Source organism: Euprymna scolopes, chromosome 2 (genome assembly GCF_053919585.1).
Source record: "Euprymna scolopes isolate OS-2025 chromosome 2, ASM5391958v1, whole genome shotgun sequence".
In the NCBI taxonomy this organism is placed as follows: domain Eukaryota; kingdom Metazoa; phylum Mollusca; class Cephalopoda; order Sepiida; family Sepiolidae; genus Euprymna; species Euprymna scolopes.
The window spans coordinates 195699741-195725260 of record NC_136483.1 but is presented as its reverse complement, the minus strand read 5'-3'; the positions used below and the strand labels follow the sequence as shown (position 1 = coordinate 195725260).

The 25520-nt window shown below is 37.6% G+C and overlaps 2 protein-coding genes across 2 annotated transcripts in view; one reads left to right on the top strand and one right to left on the bottom strand.

Moving 5' to 3' along the window:
• Nucleotides 1-25520, bottom strand: part of LOC145301289 (uncharacterized) — a 539758-nt gene that overhangs the window by 103389 nt on the left and 410849 nt on the right. The window lies entirely within an intron of this gene.
• Nucleotides 24530-25520, top strand: part of LOC145241289 (uncharacterized) — an 82487-nt gene continuing 81496 nt past the window's right edge. The window contains 1 exon segment of the mRNA XM_080104038.1: nucleotides 24530-25139. Coding sequence (XP_079960164.1) covers nucleotides 25085-25139 — 55 coding nt within the window. The 5' untranslated portion in view covers nucleotides 24530-25084.

The following is a 25520-nucleotide window of genomic DNA, read 5'->3' as shown; positions in this document are numbered from 1 at the left end:
GCTTTTGAGGTGTCAAGGTTTTTTATGATAGCATGCACCTGAGCAGGGGTGACTTTTAGATCGTCTAGCATGGCGTCTGTCCGCAAAGGAAAGTCAGGCAGGGGCTGGTTGGAAGGGTCCAGTGTGGAGTTTGAGGCAAACCGACTGGCAAGCATATTAGCCTTGTCGGTTGCTGAGCAAACAACCTTGTGATTGTTTGTTAGTGAAGGAATTGTTGATTGCCCATTATTTACTACACTGTTGTAGATTTTCCAGAAGTCACGAGTTCTAATTTTTGTGCTTCGATGCGTTTTTTAGTGGTTTCAGTAAATTCCCTCTTAGCTGTCGCTATTTCCTTCTTAACGTTATTTCTAGCTTCTATGTACTTCTGTCTGTTTGAACTGGACTTATGTCGTTAAATCTGCGGTATGCATGCTGCCTTTGAGCAATGTCAGTTGCACAAGTAGAAGTAAACCATTGGGGAGAGTGGGGCTTGCTATAAAATTTCCGCATGGGAACATGTGCTTCAATTGCTGTTTTGAACCATTCAGTGGTCTCATTGCGCACTGTTCAACTGGAAGAGAAAATCTATTTCCCGATGGGGCATCTCTGATAAGATCTCTGATGGCTTCCCAGTCAGCCTTTTTATAATATCTCGTTGTTTTGAGCACTAGCTCTTCAGTTTTGACTCTAGAGTTTAAGGCGATTTCTACCATTACCACTGCATGATCAGCGTTCCCGAGTGGGCTGTCAGCATTTGTTATTTATATATATATATATATATATATATATATATATGTGTGTGTGTGTGTGTGTGTGTGTGTGTGTGTGTGTGTGTGTGTGTGTGTGTGTGTGTGTGTGTGTGCGTTATAGTCAGCCTGGAAGCACACACACGGTATTGCATTCCACAGAAATTTCGGTTAGTTTTTGGCACAGATAAAGAGTGAGAAAGTTGTTGGTGATTGTTTCAGCTAGGTGAATATTTGTTGTACTTGCGTAAGTAAATCAAAATTAACTAGATTCCTGATCAATTCTATGATAGTGCATCAATTTTACTTATGATGATAGGGATGGTTAACGGTGACATATAGTCTTTTTAGAGTGATATTATAGCAATAAATTGTCCGTATTACAGAACATAGTATTCTCATCAAAACACATATTTCCGTGATTCTGTTAACCAAAGAGGAGCATAGATAGAACTGAACAGGCGTCTAATTCCCCATTTATTCCAAAAGTGTCTTATTTATTCTAAATTTAGTCTTATTGTCATTTTGATCATTAAACGTAGTTCTGTTTATAGAATATTGTTTTCATGTAATTATTGATACTGATGACGTCAGACATAGAATCGTGTAAACTTGCAGTCAATAAACATTTGATAGTGGATTTCTTGTCGTGTATATTCCAACTTGGGCTCATGTGTATTGAACTTACCCCTTCTTTAACGTGTGCGTGCTTTATCAATTGATTGCCACTAACCCTAACCGCAGCCCCTACTACCGCCTTAGATTTTGTAGCATCCGCTTCTGACAAACTTTATGCCAGGATGATGACTTCCGTAAGAGATGGACTTGATACCCTCGAGGCTTGATTTGCTTATAGATATTATGCAAGCATCATAGTTGATTTGAGCTGCTTTTGAACCAAAGCTTAATGCATGGATGTGGCATTCTGGTAAGACTATCTGCTTTGTTTTCAGACCACGTTAGGGTTACGTAAATCAACAATTCATAGTCAGTAACCAAGCTTGTGAGCATGTTGTCTCCGAGTGCATACCTTGGCATTTTCAGTGAAAACATATGCGAAATTGCTACAGAAAAGGTTTAATATTTATGGAGCAATTCTGGTTTCTCATTGGTTGGTAGCAGAACGTGAATTGATTCGATTCGTCAGTTCCTAGCAGCGTCGTTTATAAATAGAATCTCTTGACTGTGCGGGATGATACCCTATTATACTGCAAAAATATTGTAATATATGCAGTTACACTACTTTTTGGACACTATGTTTTCATTGGCGTAATCATAATTAATGTATACATATTTCAATAGTCAAAATGCGGCATATTTTGACAACATAGTAAGCACAATGGGTCGAAGAGTGGTTATGCCACGTGTGATAATGGTGTGACAAGGCAGAGAGATAACCAGGTACGACTGCAAACAAACAGTGACTGCACGCGGGAGCGAATCTAAAACTGTTTTACTTCGAGGCGATGTTTGAATGTGCGTGATTATACAAAGTAAATGTTTTAGTCAAAAATGTTTAATATCTAAAACTAGTGACATTTTTGTTCGAGTGATAGGTTTTTGTTTGTTTGTTTGTTTGTTTGTTTGTTTTTGTTTTTTGCGCCATACAGCTAATGTGGTTCACGGGTGTTTGCATTGTTGTCGGCAATTGAGTCAATCATTCTTTTGTAGTTTCGAAGTTTCAACATTTGTTTTGGGTTGTCGCTCTATTTGTCTTGAGGACTCACACCATTACTTATTTGAATTGGAGTGAGTCCTGTTCATGCAGTTTGGATAGTATTTATCTCACAAGCAGGTGTCTCCAAACTGCAACTAAGAATATGTATATGGTCTCACTAAACTCCATTGATCATGTCATAAACCTACTAAGACTCAACTGCAAAAGCAGTCATCAGGCATTGCCTAATTTCATCCATGCCTGATCTTTGATTTTCCTATAGACGGTTATGTCTTCACTTCTTAGTCACAATCAGATGTTACATCCGGGTCATGAAGGTCACACAATTTACAAATAGGATTAATAGTGTTTCTTCTAGTGAACTAGTGAATGGTCCAAAAGTTAAACTCCGTGATTGTTATTATTGCCTTTTGATCGTATCGCTAAGGAGCAGAATGCTGCACAAGATTAAAAAAAGGATTTTTAAATCTTCAAAAGCGAGCAAGTACGACAAATTGAAACAATAGACGCGACTGACGAAACTATCAAAATCACAAGAGAGAATCGCTAATATATTAATACGGCATTCTCAGAATTAAATGCACAAAGCTGATAAACGAGCAATTTTGTCCGCTTATTACGTTTGTATTACAATAATCCTGTCGGTGGTGAGCTGGCAAAACTACTCGTCTGCACATGCGGTGACACTGACTCGTTTGCACATGCGGTGACACTGACTCGTCTGCACATGCGGTGACACTGACTCGTTTGCACATGCGGTGGAGTGACACTGGCTCGTCTACACATGGTCTGCACATCTGATGACACTGGCTCGTCTGCACCTGCGGTGAGACGTCCCGACTTTTTGTTGACAAGCAAACGTTCTTGAGTTGCTATCGATCTCACTCATTAAGGAAACCCACCATCTCACTTCCACGGTCGATACAGTACAAAAAGCTATGGTGCTTCGCCAGATGCAGAGAGCAATTTATTTTGCGTATCAGCTCCACTGAAAACTTCACTTCAAAAAGCAACCACATATCGTAAAAGGAATTGGTTTTCAGATAGTCAACCAAGAAAAACAAAAAGCGTTAGTACCAAACTTAGAACAATATTTCAATGTATACGTATACAGAGGTAGTCACAAGAAAACTAACGGATAGTGATTTTAAAATAATACAACGCAATTAACGCAGAATTATGAAATTAATAATGCGCATATTGTATTTGGATATCAATAAAAACGGTTTACCAAAGAACGGGCTAAGTGACGAGCATTTAATCACAATAGCAATACCAATCATAAAGTTACGCAATTATAGAATAATGCCAACTGTGAAACAGATTAATCCGGGCGTTACTTAACTAAATGTCTGAATAATCAATCATCGCTAATTAGACCACTTACAAACATTTAGTATAACAATGAGTGTACAATAAACGGATTCATGTTCAGTAATTCAACTTTATGAACAAATATAATTGTTAAAGGGACATCATCAGCGTGGGTAGGAAGTTTAGACTATGTACAATTCCTAAGAATAGGAGATTTAAATTGGATGGGGAAACACAAAACTTAAATAAAAGCAAACCAAGAAGGGCAAGGTCGGCAATCTAAGAGGACATTGCATTAATGGAAATGTCAGACTTGCTATTCCATCATCTGATTATACGAAATATAACACAAACGCCTCGGCCAAGAGAGAGGTGATGTCAACAGGCCGAACGTTTACCGTCAGAAACAGAACAATAATTAACAAATTTATATGCATTTTAGTAGACGCATATAAAATGGTATTGATAAACGTATCACTAATTATATATCCTAACGTGAGGGTTGAAACAGGATATTTCAATTTGGAATTAACATACAAGCTAGAAAATTAATGTTAATACAAAATTATTCAACATCCGCAAATGTCTACTTATGATAAAACCTAATCGACATTTGAGTGGAGCAGAATAGAAAGGAATAGACTTGCAAAGTAGACTTAGACACATGAACAAGTGAAATAATAGACACAGCATCAGAAATATTCGTCCAAAAGTAAAAGGTCAGATTTACTTAACATCTTTATATATTCATTTCAAAATAATAATTTATATAACATATATTCACCACTAGCAGGACGCTCGGCGTTGTCCGGTCATAAAATAAGTTCAAATATATTTTTAATTTATGCAGATTTCGTATTTAATGTTTGTGCCGTTTTGATGTAGGTGGCTACTATTGGAGACAAGAGTTGCAGGGATACTATGTTGGGAGTCGAGAAGCGAGAGGTCTAGTATCACCTCGACATAATTTAAATCTTCAAGTTCTGCACTTGAACAAATAGGGGCCATAGAAATGGTAATTTCTGCAGACTGATTGCTTTTTTTAGAATCTTGACTGAAATGTGTCCGCAATCGCGAACAACTGCCAAATGAATACCATGAATGGTATGTACTTCTTTTTCACCACGAAAAATATGTACTTCCTTCCCACCATAGGAAGATGTGACACTAGGTCAGAAAGTGGGAAGGTTTAAAGCTAGCACCTCTAAAGGAAGAGCAATCTGGACATTTTAAAATTGCCTGAGCATCCTTCCTGAATTTACCCAGTCGGGGCGCTTCAGGCAGTGAGCAATAACTCCACCTCATAGAGGAAATACAGGGTCTAGGCCCTGGCCCCAGCCTGGGAGAATTGATCTCTTAGGAATACAAAGGACGAATGTCTCCGCCTGACAGAAGAACAGTCACCAAAATTGCTTAGTTTCTGCTAGAATGATTATTGAAATTGGACGATGGCATATGTCCACGACCCAACCGACTGGTTTGTTTATTTACTTGCTTCACACTGCAAGGAGATGTGACAATGTTGGAAGGTGGAAAGAATCAATCTGGTACTTCTAAACAAAGAGAACTCTGGCTTATTAAAAATTGGTTGGCAGCCTAAGACAATAAACACTAAATGCTAAGAGGGAGGTGCAACGCCTGGGAGGAGTGACTTTCTAGAACTATCAAGGGTAGATAAAAGGTCACCAAAATGCGTCAGTTTCCGTTGAACTGATTGTCAAGAACGGATTCTTAACAGTTCATAGAAATCTCAACTGAAAAAAACATTCTAGCCTATTAAAAATTGCTTGGCAGCACCATTGCCATTGCCCAGTCAGTGTGCCTCGGGCAGTAATTAATATTAATTAACTTACTCCAGCCCTAAAGAGGGGAGGTAGGGTATGAGAAAGTGGCCTTGTAAGACTATCCACGAGGAATACCACAGCTTAACAGATAAAAAGCCACAAATGTTCCTGTTCCTATCGGAATGATTGTGGAGAATGGATCCTCCGCTGGTATTTAACTGCAGCTGCAGAGGGACCACTTCCATGTGATTTATGTCACTATAGCAATTGCCAATGAGTAAGTCCATTTATTCGTATATTGAGTAGATCAGCTTACCCCATAACAAATATGAATCCTTACTCTAAGAAAACGAAAATTATACATACTCTGACATCTATAAAATCACAGGATCATCCAGGTAAATTTTAAAAATGAATAATATAATCGAGAATCTTTAACGTCATTCAAGAAAACAAAAGTTATGCAAACCATCACATCCATCAAATGATATCCACACACTTTTTTCTCAAAAATTAAAGTTTTCCGAACAATCAATTTAAATAAGTTAATCGTGTATCAAGCAAATGTCCAGTTAAGCAAACGATAATATTCATTTCAAGAAATTTAAGAGACATAAACAATGACATTTAAAACTATATTATCATCCTAGACAATTACGCATAGCATGAAATCACAAAAATCTATCTCTCATACACATGCAATCAAAGCCGAATAATCAAGCAGAAACTAAATGTTATATGAATTCCATTGACGAAATATTGCATTGCTGTGCCTATTCTACAAGTAAATGAAAGTGTTTCGAGTTCCGACGAACTCCAAGAACTTGTACACCCTCAACGTAAATACCGCTGACTAACCTCACAAGCAACAAAATCCCACTCCTACACTGTAGAAATCCCTACATGTCGAAAGGCCATTTACTCAAATAGATTCTTCCATCAAACTGCTTGACTTTGGAATTCCCTTCCAAGTCCCTGTTTCTCTGACTGTACTGAAATGCAGAAATTTAAGTATAATATAAACAGACATTTTCCTGTTCAACTCCTTATATGGTATCTCCACAAATGTGGTCCCAAATAGTATCCCTTTGCATACAAGTGATACTGTGCCTTTTTTAGGGTGAAAAAGTAATAAAAACATCATTAAATCAAAAAGATATTTACGTCATTCAAGATGAATTCAATACAAACTGTCTAAAATAGAAACTGTTAATCAAAATCCAGAACATTATTATGTTAGTTTTGAAATTACTCGTAATACAAACTATAAGATTCAATAAATCATATTATTCAAGAAAATTAATTGTGCATGATGAACTAAATTAGGAATCTCAATTGCTAATCAAGAAAATAAAAGTTCAGATGATCACAAAATCTAAAAAGACAATATAAATTTACAAAATCTAAAAAGACAATATAAATTTACAAAATCTAAAAAGACAATATAAATTTACAAAATCTAAAAAGACAATATAAATTTACAAAATCTAAAAAGACAATATAAATTTACAAAATCTAAAAAGACAATATAAATTTACAAAATCTAAAAAGACAATATAAATTTACAAAATCTAAAAAGACAATATAAATTTACAAAATCTAAAAAGACAATATAAATTTACAAAATCCAAGGTAATTCATGAAATGTACAATATCAAATCGAAAACCAAAAAAATCATGACGCCCAGAAAATAAATGTATCATCCGAGAAAATGTAAATTCCACAACCATGATATTCGGAAAATAAACCCGTCTTTTCATTCGATCAAAGTTACACGAGCTACAATCGTTATCAACGAAAATACAATCTCGAAAATCAATATGTCAAGAAAAATTTATACCTGCTATGCTCAAACTGACATTCAATAAAAAATAAAATCGCACAATCAATGAAATCCAAAATATCAATTGATGCTCTTACAAAACTAAAGTTACACACATCATGTGATCCAGAAACTACAACTTTCTTTCAAGAAAATCAAATTCACATTTTTTTAATTACATTTTCACCCAAAAAAGGCACAGTGCCACTTTGATGTAGGGGCTACTGTCTGGGATATAATTTGTATAATTGTATGAGATACTATGTGAGAAGCTGAGCAGAAAGATTTCTGTTTATACTACACTTGAACTTCTGCATGTCAGTATAGTCAGGGAAACAGGTACCCAGAAGGGAATTCCAAAGTCTCATAGTCCTAGGGAAAAAGCTATTAGAGTAGAGGGCTTTCTTACATCTACTATTTAGGGCTGGGATTTTGCTGCTTGTCGGGTTTTGGGGGGTATTTATGTCGAGGTGATACTAAGGCTTGTAGTACGTCGGAGCATTTACCATTAAAGTGCTTGTAAAACAGGCAGTGGGGTGCAATATTTCGTCGATAACGGTTGAAGCGTAGATGATCGTGCGGAACCTATTAGGTCGGCAACTCTCTTTTGAACCCTGTCTAAGAGGTAGACACTAGTAGCAGATGCAAGTGTTGCAACAATACTCCATACATGGGTGAATGGTGATCTTGTAAAGGTACTCTCAGGCGTAAGTAACTTTCTAAAATGGTAGAGCGTGTCCAACTTCTTTGCAGCAGCCTTGGCAACGTACTCAATATATCTGTTCTAACTAATGTTCCCCGTGAACGTTAAGCCGATGAGTTTGAACAGGCTACTTTCAGGTAATGTATCATTAGTCATGGCTATTAGTGGTTGGGAAGGTTTCCTGTAATTATTAAAGGAAAGGGGCTTAGTCTTGGCAGCATTGAAATTGAATATTACCATTCATTTTTGTCCCATTCTACCACAGACCGGAGGTCTTCCTCTGGGGTCTCTGCCATTGCCTTGGATATTTGTTCATTTACTTTCCCCTCATGTCTGTTAGGGGGTAGCAGCAAATATACCCATCTTAGAGACAATTCTACTAGGGAGGTCATTTATGAATATCAAGAATAATAAAGATCCAAGGATCGACCCCTGCGTTACACCAACATTATATCATTGTTTTTACGTATGATCATCGAGGAAAACTTCGGTTTGGGGAGGTTCAAGATCAAATGTCTCGAAAATAGTGTCAATCGGTTCTTTCTCCAACAGTGGTGTATCGCTGGTGACATCTGCACGATATCTTCTTAATTGGTCTTGGTGACGTTTATGGGTGTGTTTCGGTTCTTGCACGATATATACCATAACACCGACTCTCTTACTGATCGTACTCACATCCCAGAATGAGGTTTTATTTTTGTTACTTTTGAAGAAAACTCCTAGCATGAAACGTTTACTGGCCACTCAAGTGATCATTTGTGGTCTTGACTGTTTTGGTAAGAGTTTTTCAAACATAGTTTCTGCCGGTGAGGCTGCTGCTGGAGTGTTAGGATTAGATGTAATCCTATACACATGTAGGAATTTTTAGAGGCCTTCATCTGTTGAGGGATCATGAACCTTCTTCAGTGTTCTTTTGAGAGTCTCCACAAAGTGTTCTGCTTGCCTATTCGATTTCGGGTGATATTGGGGAGTGGTGATGGGTTTAGTTTGAAACGTGTCACAAAAACTTTTGAACTCTGCAGATGTGAACTGTTCCATTGTCGCTCACGATGCAGTCTACTACGCCGAAACAGTTCATGTAGGAAATATATTGTTGTTCCATAACATTCGAACCTTAATACCTCAGGCTACTTGGTGTAACTATCAACTACGATTAAGTAATAGTGGTCGTCAAGTGGACCTGCAAACTCGATATGAATTGTAGACCACAGCTGGTCAGTTTCTGGTCAGGGTTTGAATGTAATAGGTGGTGCTTTTGCAGCGAGGGTGCAACCTGTGCAAGAGTTTATCATCTCCATGATGTCCATGTTAGACCAGTGGACGAGGCTTCTCGTTAAGCTCTTCATTCGATTTTTCCAGAGTGTCTTTTGTGAAAATCCCATAGAATTCGTTTCTGGAGACTTTTTGGAATCACCACTCTTTCATCATATAGTAAGACCTAATCACAAAGCGAGAATACTTCAGGAACATTCTCGTCCTTCATGGTGATCTTGTTTTTGGTGTCGCAGATAAAGTCATCCTCATCTGCTTCTCTTTTAATTTCAGGTAGGAATACCAGAAGCTCTCTAATTGTGTTTCCTATAATTGGTTTTATTTCGCAGTCAGTACGGAAAGCAACGGTGACCGAATCCTCAAAAGGTTCCCTTTCCGTAGGTATCAGTCTAGATAGGCTATCAGCATAGCTAATTTGTTTTAATGACAAGTACTCCAGTGTAAAATTGTAATTCAGTAAGATTGTACCTTATCTCAGAAGTCCGTTGATAGTATATGTCAGTACGCCTTTTTTAGATATCGTAAGCAATGGTTTATGTTCAGTTTGCAACGTAAATATTCTACCATGTAAGTGTCTATGAAATTTCGTTATCGCGAATATGATAGCGCCTCCTTTTCGATCTGTAAGTACTGTTTCTCGTCTAGTAGTAGCGATTTGGATGCATGGGAGATCGGTTGTTGGTACCGTCGGACATTACATGAAGTATACAAGCTCCAACACCATATAAGCTTGTGTCGCTCACTGATATTATTTTCAGATTTGGAAAAAGATCCGATGTTAAAGTATTCTTGATTTCCTCAAATGCCGATTTACATTAAAGCGTGCAATCCCAGGCTTTTTCTTTCTTAAGTAATTTGTTCAGTGGGGTGCGCAAGTCATGCATGTTATTTATGAAGACTTGGTAGTAGTTAGCCAGTCCTAGAAAGCTTTGGAGTGCTTGCACATTATTGGGCATAGGCATGATTTTTATGGCTTCTGCCATCTCGGGGTGTCTACCATTTTTATCAATTATGCGACCTAGGTATTTTATCTTGTTCATGAGGAAGTCAAACTTAGTTTCTTTCACTTTAAAACCGAAGATTTGCATTTTTTAAAAACCTCATTATGTGTTTGCCATGCTCGCCCGTGGATTTACTGGCAATGACGATGTCGTCTAAGTAGATGCAAGTGAAGTCAAGGCCACCCAGCATGGTGTCCATGACTTGTTGGAAGATCGCAGGTGCTTCCTTGGCTTCGAAAGCTAACCTCTAAAACTTGTAAAGCCTTCTGTGCGTATTCATGCAGAGGAGTTTCAAACATTCCTCCTCGATGGAGATTTGTAAGTACGTGTCGCTTAAATCTATTTTAGAAAATATTTTGCCACTGTTTATTTTGTTGAATCCCTTCTTTTATATGGGGAAGGAATATTGGTAATCTTTTAGAGCTGCATTCAAACCTGTAGAGAAATCTACACATACACGAATCAGATTGTTTTTTTGGTTACATACACGGTAGGGGCTGCGCAATCACTGGTGCTCACTTTCGATAGTATTCTGGCCTTTTGTAGCCGATCCAGTTCCTTATCGATTTTCTCAGTTGCTGCAAACGGGACGTTTCTTTTCTTCTTGAAAATGAGTAGAGCGTTTTCCTTTCGTTCGAATCTGGCTATAGTTTTGGTACTTCTTCCGATACCCACTGAGAAAACTTCTGGAAGTTTTTCCTTTAACTCGTCTATCAGTCGTTGTACCCCCGTAGACGGGTTTTCTACCTTATGGCAGAATTTGTTCATAGGTTGGTCCCACAATTCAAATCGTTCCATCCAACCCGCTCCAAAGAGGTTTTCGGATATACATAAACTTTCACTTTTTCGTAGCGCCATTTAACCTCACTGTGAGTTCAGCTCGCTCTTAAATTTTAATTTATCGTCTGTCACTATTCGAGCTGACTTATTCGTCTTATGCATGGTTGGTATCTTCAACCTTTCCCATATCTGTACGTTGATAATAAGCAGGTCATAACCGGAGTCCTACTATAACTCCACTATCTTGTTGAGAATACTGGCAGTGACGTATTTCCACCGGTTATTTTTCACTTCTCTGTCGGATCTTCTTTGTCAGACCCTGTTGTTTTTGTTCCTTTTGTATCGCTTTGCGGCCTTTGCTGCACACTTATTGAGACCATGGGAAAAAACATTTGAAATCGTTCGCTGATAATTCAGCAATCCAAAAATCATTGCAGTATTTGTTAACAATAGACGCAAAGGTGAGATAGTCTTCGTCGTCGCGTTTTACCAAGTTGAAGCACTTTCATCTCTTGTATTCGGGCTAAAGAGTTCAGATAAGGGCTTGACCGCTTCGAAGAATTTCAGTTCGCTCATTTTCCGAGGTAAAATATAGTCGATGAACTTACTGTGTTCTGTAGTCCCTAGTTTCCATAGAAATAGGCGGACCTTTTTGCCATTGCTCCACTCTTAGCAGTCCACAGTAAATGTCTTCGTATCTCCTATGAAAAGCATTAAATATAATATCCTGCTCTGGTAGGTAGTTAAACGCATTCATGGAATTCCATCTGGTATTTTGGGAAAATGCGGTGCTGTCATCAATGTGTTCCGTCTTATTCAACACTTTTAAAAACAATTCCTCATGTCTTTTTTGTTGAAGTAGTAATTTATCGTCTTGTTCTTTCCGTTGAAGTAATAATTTCTCATTTTGTACCTTCTGTTGAAGAAACAATTTTTCCTCCCACATATGTTGCCACTGTGCTTGTTGCATTTGGTATCTAAAAGTTCCTCCAACTTTTGCTGGTGATCCATTTGAGTCTTTAGTAATTGCATAATTATGGCCTTATAAAGTCCTCCATATTGGATATTCTTTCCACGTGAACGTCAAAAAAAATTTTTCTGTTACTGGGAAAAAAAAATCTCGAAAGAGCAAAAAAAGAAAGAAATGTCCTTTCTTTTTTGTGTGTGTGTGAAGGCTGTCAAGTCTAACTTGCTATTTCCATATATAAAACTTAAAAAACAAATTTACATTGGTGAAAACAAAATTTCCCAAAAATTTACTGCAACAAAAGTAGCTTCTTTGCATGCTAGCAAAAAAATGTTTTCGCTTCATAAAATTAAATGTTCATTTCCAACGACAGTCAGGAAAAGATAGAAAAAAATTCAAACTACAGAGGAAAAAATACTTTACAAATTTTAGTTTTCCAGTTCACAAAATGAAATGTTCATTTCCGACGACAGTCAAAAAAATAAAAAAATATTCAAACTTAAGAAGAAAAAAACTTGAACAATTTAAAAGTTTCAGATTGCAATGAATTAATCAACTAACAAGTAAACTGCGAACACGTACGCAAAATTAGGTCAACTTTTAAAAATAGACAGTTTTGTTCTTCTAAAATGACAGTTGTATTTTTTCTTTCAAGCTGAAAAGCCTAATTTGCGTAAAAATGGACAGTTATATTTAGAATTTACGTTAATTCTTTTTCTTGTCTTCACCAAGTACAGCGTAGCGTTTGTTTTTCTTATTTCTTTTTCCTTTGCCATGAGTAAAAAAAAGTTCAAACTACAAAATGTTTTATAACCGAAGCCGTTTTTTTTTTCTTATTTCTTTTTCCTTTGCCATGAGTAAAAAAAAGTTCAAACTACAAAATGTTTTATAACCGAAGCCGTTTTTTTTTCAGAAACAAAAATTACTTAACAAGAAAAAAAGAAGACATTACTAAAAACGTCTGGTTTACAGTTGTTTCACTTTTATTTTCGTACAGAAACTAAGAGGATTAACTTACGACTTCCTCCTGTTTTTGTATTAAAGTCAGAGCTTACTTGCATGTTTCTTTTTTTTTCTTCTTTACGGGTCCTAGCGTAAGATGTTTCGAATAGTTGGTGACAAGTTATTTTGGTGTAAAATTCTAATTTTATTGCTGCCAAAGTGTTGTTTTTGGTTTTCTTCGTTCGTCAGTGTTGTGGTGTTAGTATTTTAATAATTGACCAGGAAGACACAGTAACAGTTAATTAATATGTATAATCGAAAATACATGAAAGAGGTAATTGAGTTATATCTTGGCTCACGGTTGAATTGTGGTGACGACCATACTTTCCGCGTGTCTGTCTCTGACTGACTTGGCATACCGGTTCTCATTATCCGGAAGTGACATCATGAATGGAAATGACGTCATGGAATAGTTCATTATTCCATGCAGCAGAGGTGCGTCCCAAACAGATTAGTATTGTTAGGAATTACTGTAGCGTTTTTGTGTATATCAATGATTAATTGTTGCATGTTACGCTTATAAGTGTGTACTTATGAGTGTTAATAACTGCTATGTTAGTGCGGTGTTTATATCCTTCTTGGATAATGAGAATAGTCTAAGGGAGATGGGTGTATGCGTACGTAGATTGGTTCCCTTGTAAAAGTGTATACGTCAATATGTACATACATACGCGCATACGCATATGTACGCACATCCATGCACACATGTGCATGCGCATATATATATATATATGCACACACACACACACACACACACACACACACACACACACACACACATATATATATATATATATATATATATATATATATATATATACATATATTTATTTTATATTAATAATAAGATTTATTTATTTTATTACATTATTATTTGTTTATTTTTATATTGACATTTATAATAATCACAACTCCAACAAAGACGCAGAAAGAAGCCACGGTAATATAAGAATTAAAGAATCACTGCTTATAGCAAAACATAAATCGAAAATAAATAACAGGGCGGAACTAAACTGAAGCCTTCTTATATAAACACGGGAACATTTATAACACTCGGAACATGCATTCACTACTTGTAATAACAAGCAAATAATTCTATTACGCCTTTGCTCACTAATCAATAATACTATATAATTAATTAATAAGAAGGTTAGATGAAACACAAAGAATATATATATATGTATATATATATATATGTATATATATGTATATATATATGTATATATATACATATATATATATATATATATATATATATATATATTGTGAGAAATTCCATTTACATTCGCCATTTCTTTTTGTTCAGCCGCTCACGTAGTTTAATGGTCAGCCGTCATTGGTTAATTTTGGATGTGTCATGTGATTTGCTTGGCCCGCTTTTTGTATCGCGCTTTATTTTTCAGTCCACGCAGAGATTCAGCAACGGGATGGACGCATTACCAACAGCTCACACGTCAATTCCTTCGTGTTGGTGAACAAAGGAACACATCTGTACAAGCAGAGACAATTTTATATTGTTGAAATTATCCTAATTACAGGATGACGTTAATGAACATTTCTTCACGTTTTATTTACCAAATATTGGATCTTATCTCAATTCAACTTGAGTTCGAAGTAACTCGCATTATGCCTAATTATAGGCGCCAACATTGCCGCCGAGTCTACCATGAACAAACATGGATCCTTTCGAGGAACAATAAACTACCACTCCGACAATATGAGTTCATACTACTGGCTCTATGCAATAGAAGCATTGCCAGGGCTGCTGCGAGGAAGGTAGGCTCTCTCTACGGTGCTTGAAAACTACTGATACCTGAAAGTATCCTGTACCTCTATAAGGCCACCATTCGCCCATGTATGGAGTATTGTTGTCACATTTGGGCTGGTGCATCTGCTACTAGTCTCTCGCTTCTAGACAACATTCAAAAGAGAGTCGCCAATCTGATAGGCCCTGAACTAGCATCTAAGCTTCAGCCCCTGTCCCATCGACGAAACGTTGCGTCCCTCTGCCTGTTCTTCAAGTATTTTAATGGTTAATGCTCTGGCGAACTGCAGACACTTGTGCCCCCACGACGTAGACACCCTCGACAAACCCGACAGGCAGCTAAATCTCACCCCCACACAGATGTAAAAGATCTTTCTACTCCAGTAATTTCTTCCCCAGAACCGCTAGACTCTGGAATTCCATTCCAGGTTCCTGCTTTCCCAACTGTACTGACATGCAAAAGTTCAAGTGTAACGTGAGCCGACATCTTGCTACCAAAATCCCAACATAGTGCCCCAGTAGTTGTTGCCCCTGATAGTAGCCCCCTACACCAAAGTGGCAATGTGCCTTGTTTGGGGTGAAAATGTAATTTAAAAATTTTTTTTTTTTAAACTGGCCACCGTTTTGCAAATGGACAATACCAGAACCAATAAACTTTCAATGCCGTTACATTAGAATAAATTTTGAGTTTGAAAGGTAGTGATCTTGTATTTGTGGATTCTTTTGCCTCTGCAAGGAGTAAATTGGGATGTGAGAAATAACATATATATATATATATATATATATATATATATATATAAGATAAAAAATACAATTAAATTTACCAAAATGATCCAAGATGGTAAAATTAAAGTATATTATAAATATTAAAGAATTAATATTTATAAAGTTATCTCAGCCAGATGTAAAAGATATATATATATATATATATATATATATATATATATGCATATATATATATATAAACAAATTGAATAAATAAAGAAATTAATATAAAAACAAATAAACAAATAACAAACCTACTTGATGCGATGCGAGACCAATTAAATACATCAACATTAGTTACCTTCCAACAAAGTATGTGTTGTTTTTTATTTTTGTGAGACATCTGTGTTTAAATAAATATTTTTTGTTCACAAATAGTTTGTCTTGTTTTAGATTACCAATCAGACCTTACCTATACAGACTAAGTTGCGTTATGAAGACTGTTGTACGGATATTTAGTATAAAGTAAGGGCACTAAATGATTGTAGTAACGACCAGTAACGACATATCGCTCTCGTAGGATCAATCAGGAAATATATTTTTACATTGGCATTTTTTGCTATAATCGTTGAATCATTAATTAATCAAGCAATACTCTGCCACCTTTAAAATGCTAAGATTTTTTCTAAGTTGTATGGCTTGAAACTACTCGTTTTGCTGCAGATGCTTCAACAGGCATCTTAAAATGTATATACGATACACTGAATAAGGCAGGTGACATAAAGGACTTTTTAGGAAAATTAATTCTTACAATATTACTGAATGAATATTACATACAATCAGATCTTTCTTAGCTGAAAGAAAGTTCCATGTCGTTGCCATCTAAACAACAACTTTATTTTCCGATGACAGATTTGTTATTTGGATTTTGTGGTTGGTGTAATTTTTATTCTATGAGATGAAAGTTTTGCTTTCACGACACTATTGTAAGTTTATCACTCCATTGGAGCAACCAATGATAATGCACACATATTTTTTCGTTTCCACTTATGTTCCGGATTAATAATCTGGCGTTGATTTATATGAAACTGCTGACTTTTAGCTGTATCCTCGGGACGCCAACGTTAACGAAGTTTCCACTCTACCAAAGAAGACTAATACATTGAATCATCTTTGTTGACCAGGTCGTATTCAGCAGAAGGTCCGCGCCGGTTCCGATCAAAGAATCGTTAACTAAAGTATAAAAAGTGCTTTTAGAAAACACATACAAGCAATGTATTGACAACTCAAATAAATGTTCTTATTTAAAAAAAAAAGATATATTTTCGTAAAACGTTCTGCTACAATAACAAGTTTTTCGTCAGTTAATACGTTAATACCTTTGCTTCTGGACTAAGTTTAAGTTGCAACTGAAGCTCGTTAAATTAATGGGAAATTTTTTTATGATTCTTTTTACTATATGAGGTGAAAAGCAGTTTTATTCTCTTGGAAAGAACCAATTCTTCGGGTAATGGCAACATGGTAGCTTTTAAATTTCAATTCCGAACTTCCAAATTAAATTTCGACATTTTCTGTACTTCATTTTATCGTACCTTATATCTCAAGACAAGGTGACTTGGCTTATGATGTTGATCTTCATCACAACTGATGGTCAGTTGAGAATCGTCACAAGCCTTGGGGAAGTGGTCTATGAAGTATTGAAGGTCCTCAATCCTGTGGGCAGCCAGTGCGGCATTGTCTGCAAACAACAGATCGCGAATGATGACTTTGTAGAGCTTGGTTTGGGCCCTCAGTCTGGCAACGGTGTAAAGTTTACCGTCAGAACTTGTGTGGAGGTAGATGTTTTTTGTGGAGTCACCAGAAGTCTGGTTGAGTATGATGGCAAAGTAGATGCTGGGAAGGATCTAGGCGAGCACACAGCCTTGCTTCACGTTGCTCCTCGCAACAAAAGGCAATGATGCTGGATGATGCCCGTCATTCCCATGTAAAATGAGTTGGTGATGCTGAGGAGTCCTTCTGGGAACCAGATTCTGCCCAGAACTTTGAACAGGCCATCTTTGATAGACCCCGGACCGTCCAGATACGAAACAGTACAGTTACACATTGCGGAGGACTGGAAGTGATTGGCCATTGATGTGACCCATTATCGCCATAAGCTGTATCTGTCGATGGTCGACTGTGGACCGGGAAAGTTTGCCATCTAGAGAGAGATCAGGGCAGAAGCTGTATGGGCGATCGGAGGGGTCATTGAAGAAATATTTTTGGAGAGAGGACCGGTTGAGGAACTGTTAATGGTCCCGCTTTCCGATCAGAAGTCTTCAAAGAGGTGTGTTGTAAGTGGGGAGTAAGGCAATTTTTAGGGCAGCATATCGGCCGAGTGGCAATGGGAGAGTGGAGAGGAATCATCGCACCATCAAGGCTGCTGCGGAAAAAAGCAACATTTCACCCATGGCGGCGGGGTTTTGGTACATCATCTCACCGAAAACCAGACAAGATGAGACAAATGTACCTCATAGAGCCATCTTCGCATATAAGTGGCGGCATCCGTGCAACAAAACGGTAGGGTTAAGAAGCTACCATTAAAATGGGTGAAGAGGTGTGGGTGAAGCCCCCCAATGCAAAATGTACCACTCGGTGGGGGAGAGGGTCCTAACGGGAACGCAGTCAAAGAACAACATGATAGTGAATGGCGTTCCCCGGCATATCCTAGATCTATATTGTGTAACCCCGCCGGTGTGCGGTGATGGCAGTGATGAGGAGGAAGTCGAGATCCACCGAGAAGCTAACGATACACCCCAATTCGACTTATCCTAACATTGCGGTTCGTTACAACTGGACGAAAATGTCTGTAGTGAACCTGAAAACGTCAACCCCCAAGAGGGTGTCCCCCAGAGGCCTCAACATGAGAGGAGGAGGCCTGCTTGGATGGAGGATTATGAAGTGTCTTATTGATCTCGAAGATCGGGGGAGGCGCGTGGAATATATGTGAAAAGGCAAAAAACGGTGCCGTTTAAGGTTACGTTATGGTTAGAAACAAAAACAAAAAAAGGTAATATACGACGTACCGGGCGTATCTGCATCACTCTTTGGGAAAGAAGGAGGAAAGAGCGGCTAGCTCATTTATATATTTATATACTCGAAGGGCATCTTGGGAAGGCAGGACATGATGGGAGAAGCTATTTTCTTTCTTGTCTCTTCTTTTATTTTTTTTTATTTTTTGATAGGAGAATATAAAAGCCGGGAAAATTCCCTGCAAGGGAGACAGAAAGAAAAAGAATCGTGAACATCTTCTCTTGAAAAATATTCCGTGTTGCTGACTCTAGCATTGTATCTGAGATGGTACTCTCCCTACTGTAGAGGTTAGAACAGTGCTTCGGCGATCTGTCCATCTGCTTGTTTCTGTTGGTGATGGATTCCCCACTGCTTTATGTCGTATGTTCATAGGTGCACTTGACGTTACCTGTGTCTGTGATTTGTTGAATATCCCGACAGACCTCGATCCAGTATCGGTTAATATAACTCGTGACAGCATATTCCATGGGAGTGTAAATTTCATTGGCTGTTTCTTCTGGTTAAGCAGGGACGTACGCTTGTCTTCTGGCAGTGCGATCAATTCCTTTGCATAAGTGCGAACCAGTTGTGAATCCTGATAAAGACTGAGAAATCGGTTGTGTGAATCATGTCGCAGATGCGCTTCTACATCAGCTCAGCATTCCCCTGGGCGGAGCTGGTCTCCAAGCCTGGAGTCCGTCCCTTGGTAAGAAACTCCAGCCTTCGACGGTCGTTAATCTTAGCTGTGTTTATTTTGCTTGCCTAGTGGCAACTCGATGCAACTTCTTGAGCCTAATTAGGATCCTGCTGCATACAAATGTATGGTTGGTGTCGCAAGCTGTGCTGTGTTAGGATCGTATAAAGAGAGTGTTCATCAGCTGCGAACGTCGTGTGATCTAACTGATGCCAGCACGTTTGGCGGTAGTGCCGCCAGGAGACCTTATGTTGAAATTTGGTTTTGAAGAAGCTGTTGGTCATGTACAAGTTGTAAGGAGTGTATAATTCAAGGAGCTATTCATCGTTTTTATTGATGTTCCCCATGCCAAATCGCCCAAGAAAGTTTGGCAAGAAGGTGTTGTCTGTCTCAATGCATGAGTGAAAACTTATGCATTGAAGTCGCCAAAGATCATCAGTTTTTTTTTTAGTGGGGGGGGGGCTGGCACCTGATTTAAGTGAGCCTTTAGCTGGTTGGAGAAAGTATCTTTCACCTCTGAGATGGAGTAGAAGGTGGGAGCATACATGTTGAGAAAGGTGACTGGGCCGTTTGTGGTATTAATGTGTAGAGATAGGATATGTAGCGTCATCAGCAAATATACCCATCTCAGAAACAATTTTATCAGAGAGGTCAGTTATGAATATCAGGAATTATAAGGGTCCAAGGATAGACCCCATCTGGTACTCCCGCATATGGTTTAGATGTACGACCGTCGAGGACAACCTGGATTTTTCCCTTACTTGATAAGGATTTAATTTTTTTTTTTTACACAGTGATCACCACTTATCAAGGCCCGGAAGCCACTCAGGGATAAGGGTTATTGCAAGTACATTACGTTAGTGTGGAGATTTGATGAAGTGTTTACTTAAGGGGGCGGTTCATTAGGAATTTGTTAACATTGGACTTGAACACATCCAAGTTGTAGTCAGGTGGGAAGCAGGCAGACGGAACAGAGTTCCACAGGCGTGCAGTTCTAAGAAAGAAGCTTTGTTCATGGAATCCGCATTTTGATTTTTTTTTTTTTATTACATTTTCACCCCAAACAAGGCACATTGCCACTTTGGTGTAGGGGGCTACGAGATTTAGGCACAGATATAGAGTGGGGGAAATTTTTCACAGTGGATTCAGCTAGACGGGTGTTTTTCGTGAAAGATGGCGAGGGGGGACCAGAGATTGGAGTTCAGACGAGCACCTGCCATGGAAATAACGATAAAACAGGGATAGGCTCGCAACGTCTCTTCTGTGGGAGAGAGGTTGCAGGGTAGAGAAAAGGGCATCCTCCACTAAGCCACGAAGTCTATTTTGTACTCTGTCAAGGCAGGATAGGCTGTTTTTAGCAGCTCCTGCCCAGATATGGCAGCAGTATTCCATCCTTGGACGTACTTGGCTTTTACATAGATAGAGAATTGCATCAGTAGTGAGATATCTTCTGGAGCGGTAGAAGGATCCCACCATCTTTCCAGCGACCTTGGCAACAGACTTGATGTACGTGTTCCATTTCAGATCAGGAGTAAAGGTCAAACCCAGAAGCTTGTCAAAACACGGGGACTCACCCAGACGAGAGCCATCCATCCCAATTGATGTCAGATGGGGATCAGAGCGTTGATGATGTAAGGATAGGAGTTTGGTATTAGATGCATTGAAGTTAACCAGCCACATCTTCCCCCACTGAACCACGCGCTCGAGATCAGAGGAGAGAGAATCAGAGAGAACTTTGTCATTTACAGCCTTTGATGTGTTGCCGTAGATGGTCGCGTCATCAGCATAGATGTCAACGAATGATTTAAGTATGTGTTTAGGGAGGTCATTGATGTAGATCAGGAAGAGAGTTTGGCCAAGGATTGACCCCTGAGGGACTCCAGCATTTATATTGCAGGCCTTCGATTTTTGTCCATCAACCACTTCTCTTATGAGCCTATCGGAGAGAAATGATTTAATGATTGAGAAAACATTTCCAGTTATACCGTAGCTGGAAATCTTGTGAAGTAGACCCTTATGCCATACCTTGTCGAAGGCCTTTGATATGTCAAGAGCAATTGCCCTAGAAAGGAAGCCTTTGTCAAGAGATTCACTAATCCTGTGTGATATAACTGTCTGCACATCTGAGGTAGATCTTGCAGAGCGGAAATCATATTGTGTGTCATTAAGAAGGTTATTCCTACTGAGGTGGTTGACTATTTTTCTATTTAATATGGATTCCAGCAACTTACTCATAACACACAGAAGACTTATTGGTCTGTACTGAGAGGGAGATGACTTATCACTTGAATTCTTAAATACAGGGTAAACTGATGAGGTTTTCCAGGGAGTCGGAAAGCACTTCTCCTTAAGGCAGCGCTTAAATAGTTTCGTAAGTATGGGAGCAAGTTCTGGTTGAAGCTTTTTTAACACTGTAATTGGGATGCCATCAGGGCCAGTTGCTTTACTGGAATCTAGGTTATTGATTAGCTTGGCGACCTCATGCACGGATATTTGTATGTTACCTAGCTTGTTCTGTGTTATAGGAGGAAATATGAGGAGTTGATGGCCTTCGTCGCATAGGGTAGAATTAGCTGTAAAGTTCTTTGCAAATAGTTTGGCCTTGTCTGACGCTGACGAGATGACCTCTGGTCCATTGATAATGGTTGGGATAGAATGCACACTTCTGTTCACGATCCTATTTGTTATTTTCCAAAACTGGTGGGAACCAAGCCGCTGATCAGCTACCTTGGATTTAACAGCCTGGGCATATAGCTCTCTTGCATTTTTCATTACTCTTTTACAGTGGTTGCTGGCAGTCCTGAAAGCAGCTTTAGTCTCAGTGCATCTATTACGTTGGTAGCTATGGAAAAAGTGATTTCTGTGCGCGATAGCAGCAGCACATTCTGGGGAGAACCATGGCTGGCTGTTAGGTTTTTGTTGGAATTTTTTAGATGGTATGAATTGGTCTATGCCTACAATTAACCATTCGGTCAGATCTGATACTATTGAGGACACTTCCTTTTTAAACATGGACTGCAGAGGTAAATCAGATATGAATGTACGGAAGCTATCCCAGTCAGCCATAGAGTATCGGTATACAGTACGGTGGAAGGGTACGTCTGAGAACTTATTACATTTTGTTTTTATCTTAACTGATACGACGGAGTGGTTGGAGGATCCTAGAGGAGAATGAACGGAACATGAACATAGCTCAGGGGAAGTTGAGAGAAAAAAGTCTAGGAGGCTTGCATATTGACCGGGTGTATCGGGCACACGGGTGGGTTCACGAACAATCTGAGTGAGGTCATAAGCAATGGCAAAATCATGACAAAACCTCCCCTCATCGTCTGTCTTATTTGAATGGGTCAGCCATTCCACGTTATGGACGTTGAAGTCACCACAGATGTGGATGTTAGCCGAGGGATGTGAAGACAGTATGTGGTCTATTTTCTCAGATATGCTCTTAAAGATAGAATGGAAAAAAAGAATGTATTCAAGATGGCAAAAGAGACTAGGACCGCAGATAGAGGTTAGAACCACAGTAAGATGTGACTAGTTAAATCTGTAGGTAACGGGATAATTTTTTTTATTAATATTTATTGGCTATATTTTATTATTTATAATCTTGTAGATGTATATGTTTGATTGTGTTGGGAATAATGTTTTTGCGTCATCTTTTTAAGAAATGGATCTAGCACGTTTCTCCGAGATACGAATATACTCTTGATAAGTGCAAACTCTGTCTAGCTAAGACCAACGGATAAAAGTAAATGGTAGTTTGCTTGAAGCATTGCTGGTAAAGGAATATGGAAGTTTTAAATAGCCGAGAGCAATGCGAAAAGGACCGGGCCACAAGATGAAAGAAAGGAAAAACATGCAAACAAATAGATGTGTATGTTCGTAAAAATTAAATTCTCAACCCGGCATTGTTGTTTCCGTTTCTTTTATTTCTGAGCCTTTGGAAAACTATTCTCCCAGAAATCAATGACGCCCAGAACTATCTTCAAGAAAAGGGTCTGGATCTGCAATAAAGTTCTGTTAGGATGACGACGTTGAGAGATTGCCTTCTTCAGAATAGACAAAAGATGGTGGACATTGCAATGTACGAGTAAAAACCTCGACTCTGAAATAGGGCTAAGTATGGAGCATCGTATCCACAAAAAGAAATGAATGGTGAACGATTGACTGATGCAGCACTGGGGTTTGATTCTGAGTTGAGACGGGAAATGCTATCTGTCATAGACAGGTTGACTGAATCTTGCAGATTTCAACAATTTTGCAAGTAAATACGTTTTTCTTACACCATCAAATCTGTTGATGATAATTATGATTGTCAGCTTGGTGAAGTTGACGAAGATATAGAAAAAGATAAATTCTTTGTCGAAAGGAAGAGATTACAGTATTTTGTGAAGGCTCCAGGAAAAGACAAAATCAATGCACCTCTTGAATTTTTTTAAACTTTATACAGAGATACTACCTTGGAGATTCCGTCCCTAATTTTGTGATCTTGCTGCACATTTTCCTTACCCGAGCCATTAGCCTTGCCAGCTGTGGACGCTCTTTCTCGAAACTGAAGCTTATAAAAAACTACCTTCGATCAAAAATGAACTTACAGACTTGGCAATCCATCGAGAGGGAATTTGTCGATAGAGTGAATTTTGATAGTTATTGATAACTTTACCGAAAAAAAAAAGCGCGAAAAGTATGTTTGTAAATTTTCAACCGACTTGATGCCTTGCGCTAGTTTTTACACGGAAGTAAATTGCTAGCCTTATTTTCAATTCATAAATACATTTATTTAAAACAAAAAAACTATTTTTACATATAAATAAACTTTTTTTTAAGTAAATAAAAATGATTTTATCATTTAATAAAATTTTCAAGTGTCCAAATGTTTTCATTTAAATTTATTTTTATATTTGTTTGTGTAGACAATTAATTTAATTTAACTTTTTTTATAATTTGAATGATACGTTTTTATTTTGAAAAAAATATTTGGTTTCTTTTATTTCATATTAACGTTTACATAATTCCCTTCAGATTACTGTTTACATACTTATTATACAGATTATTGAAAAGAATTTATTAAATAAAAATTTACAAAAGGGAGGATTGTGTAAACATTAATCTGAAGGTAATTGTGTAAATATTTAGTCAATGAAAATAAATATTTGGAGGACTTTTGGGAATTTTGAAGGTTTTAACAGGTTGTCATATGTTAGCAGTGGGTTGCGGCAACACAGGTAATCATATGCCAGCGGTGGGGAGAGGGGGAGCGGTGGAGAGCGAGTGACTACCTACAATTGATACGTATGGGGAAAATACTAGCTGGCGAAATCATTGGAACTCACATTATTACAAACTAGGAGCTATCTTGATTTTTGGCAGATCTTTCTTTGTCGAAATGAAATATCGTTCAGTTCAGTCCTCGAGGGGCAATGCTTCCAGTTATTATCGCATCCTTGTAAAATGCCGACTGGTCCAGTTAAGAATATTGCTATACCTTCCAGAGTAGCTTTCCGGAGCGGCTGATTTCCCTTGCACCTCCGAACCTTCCATCGCTCACATATATAACACAAAAACAAAAAACAACTATCGTTGTCTTTGGGTTCTGCTGAATCGTGGCTCATTTTATAAAAAAAAAAAAATGACCGAATTATAAAGAATGAAAATTGATATTTATGTATCAAAGTGTTTATTTAAAAATAAACATATTGATCGACTTTTGGCCCGTTTTTATTGTGAAGCGCAGATATAAAAGCGGCTCGGATATAGCTAGACGGGGACTCGCCAATCTTCCTTTACTTTTTTTTTTCAAACGCATCAACGGAAAAGATGCCGTCTTTTAGAATTTTATATTTAATAAGCCTTGTAATTTTCACGGAAGCTGGTATGTACATTTGTTTTCATTTTCCCCATTCGTATACTATTATTATTATTATTATTATTATTATTATTATTATTATTATTATTATTATTATTATTATTTATTTATTTATTTATTTTTATTATTATTATTATTATTATTATTTATTTATTTATTTATTATTATTATTATTATTATTATTATTATTATTATTATTATTATTATTATTATTATTATTATTATAAACGGAGTAAAACAGTGTTCGTTTGTTTAAATAAATTTTCTACAAATTGTAATCACAAAATAATACATGGTAAATAGTCGTTAGTTTGAAGATTGTCATGATTCAAACATCTATTTTAATAGTTCTAGTTACTTGTAATTTGCAATTAACTCATAACTTGA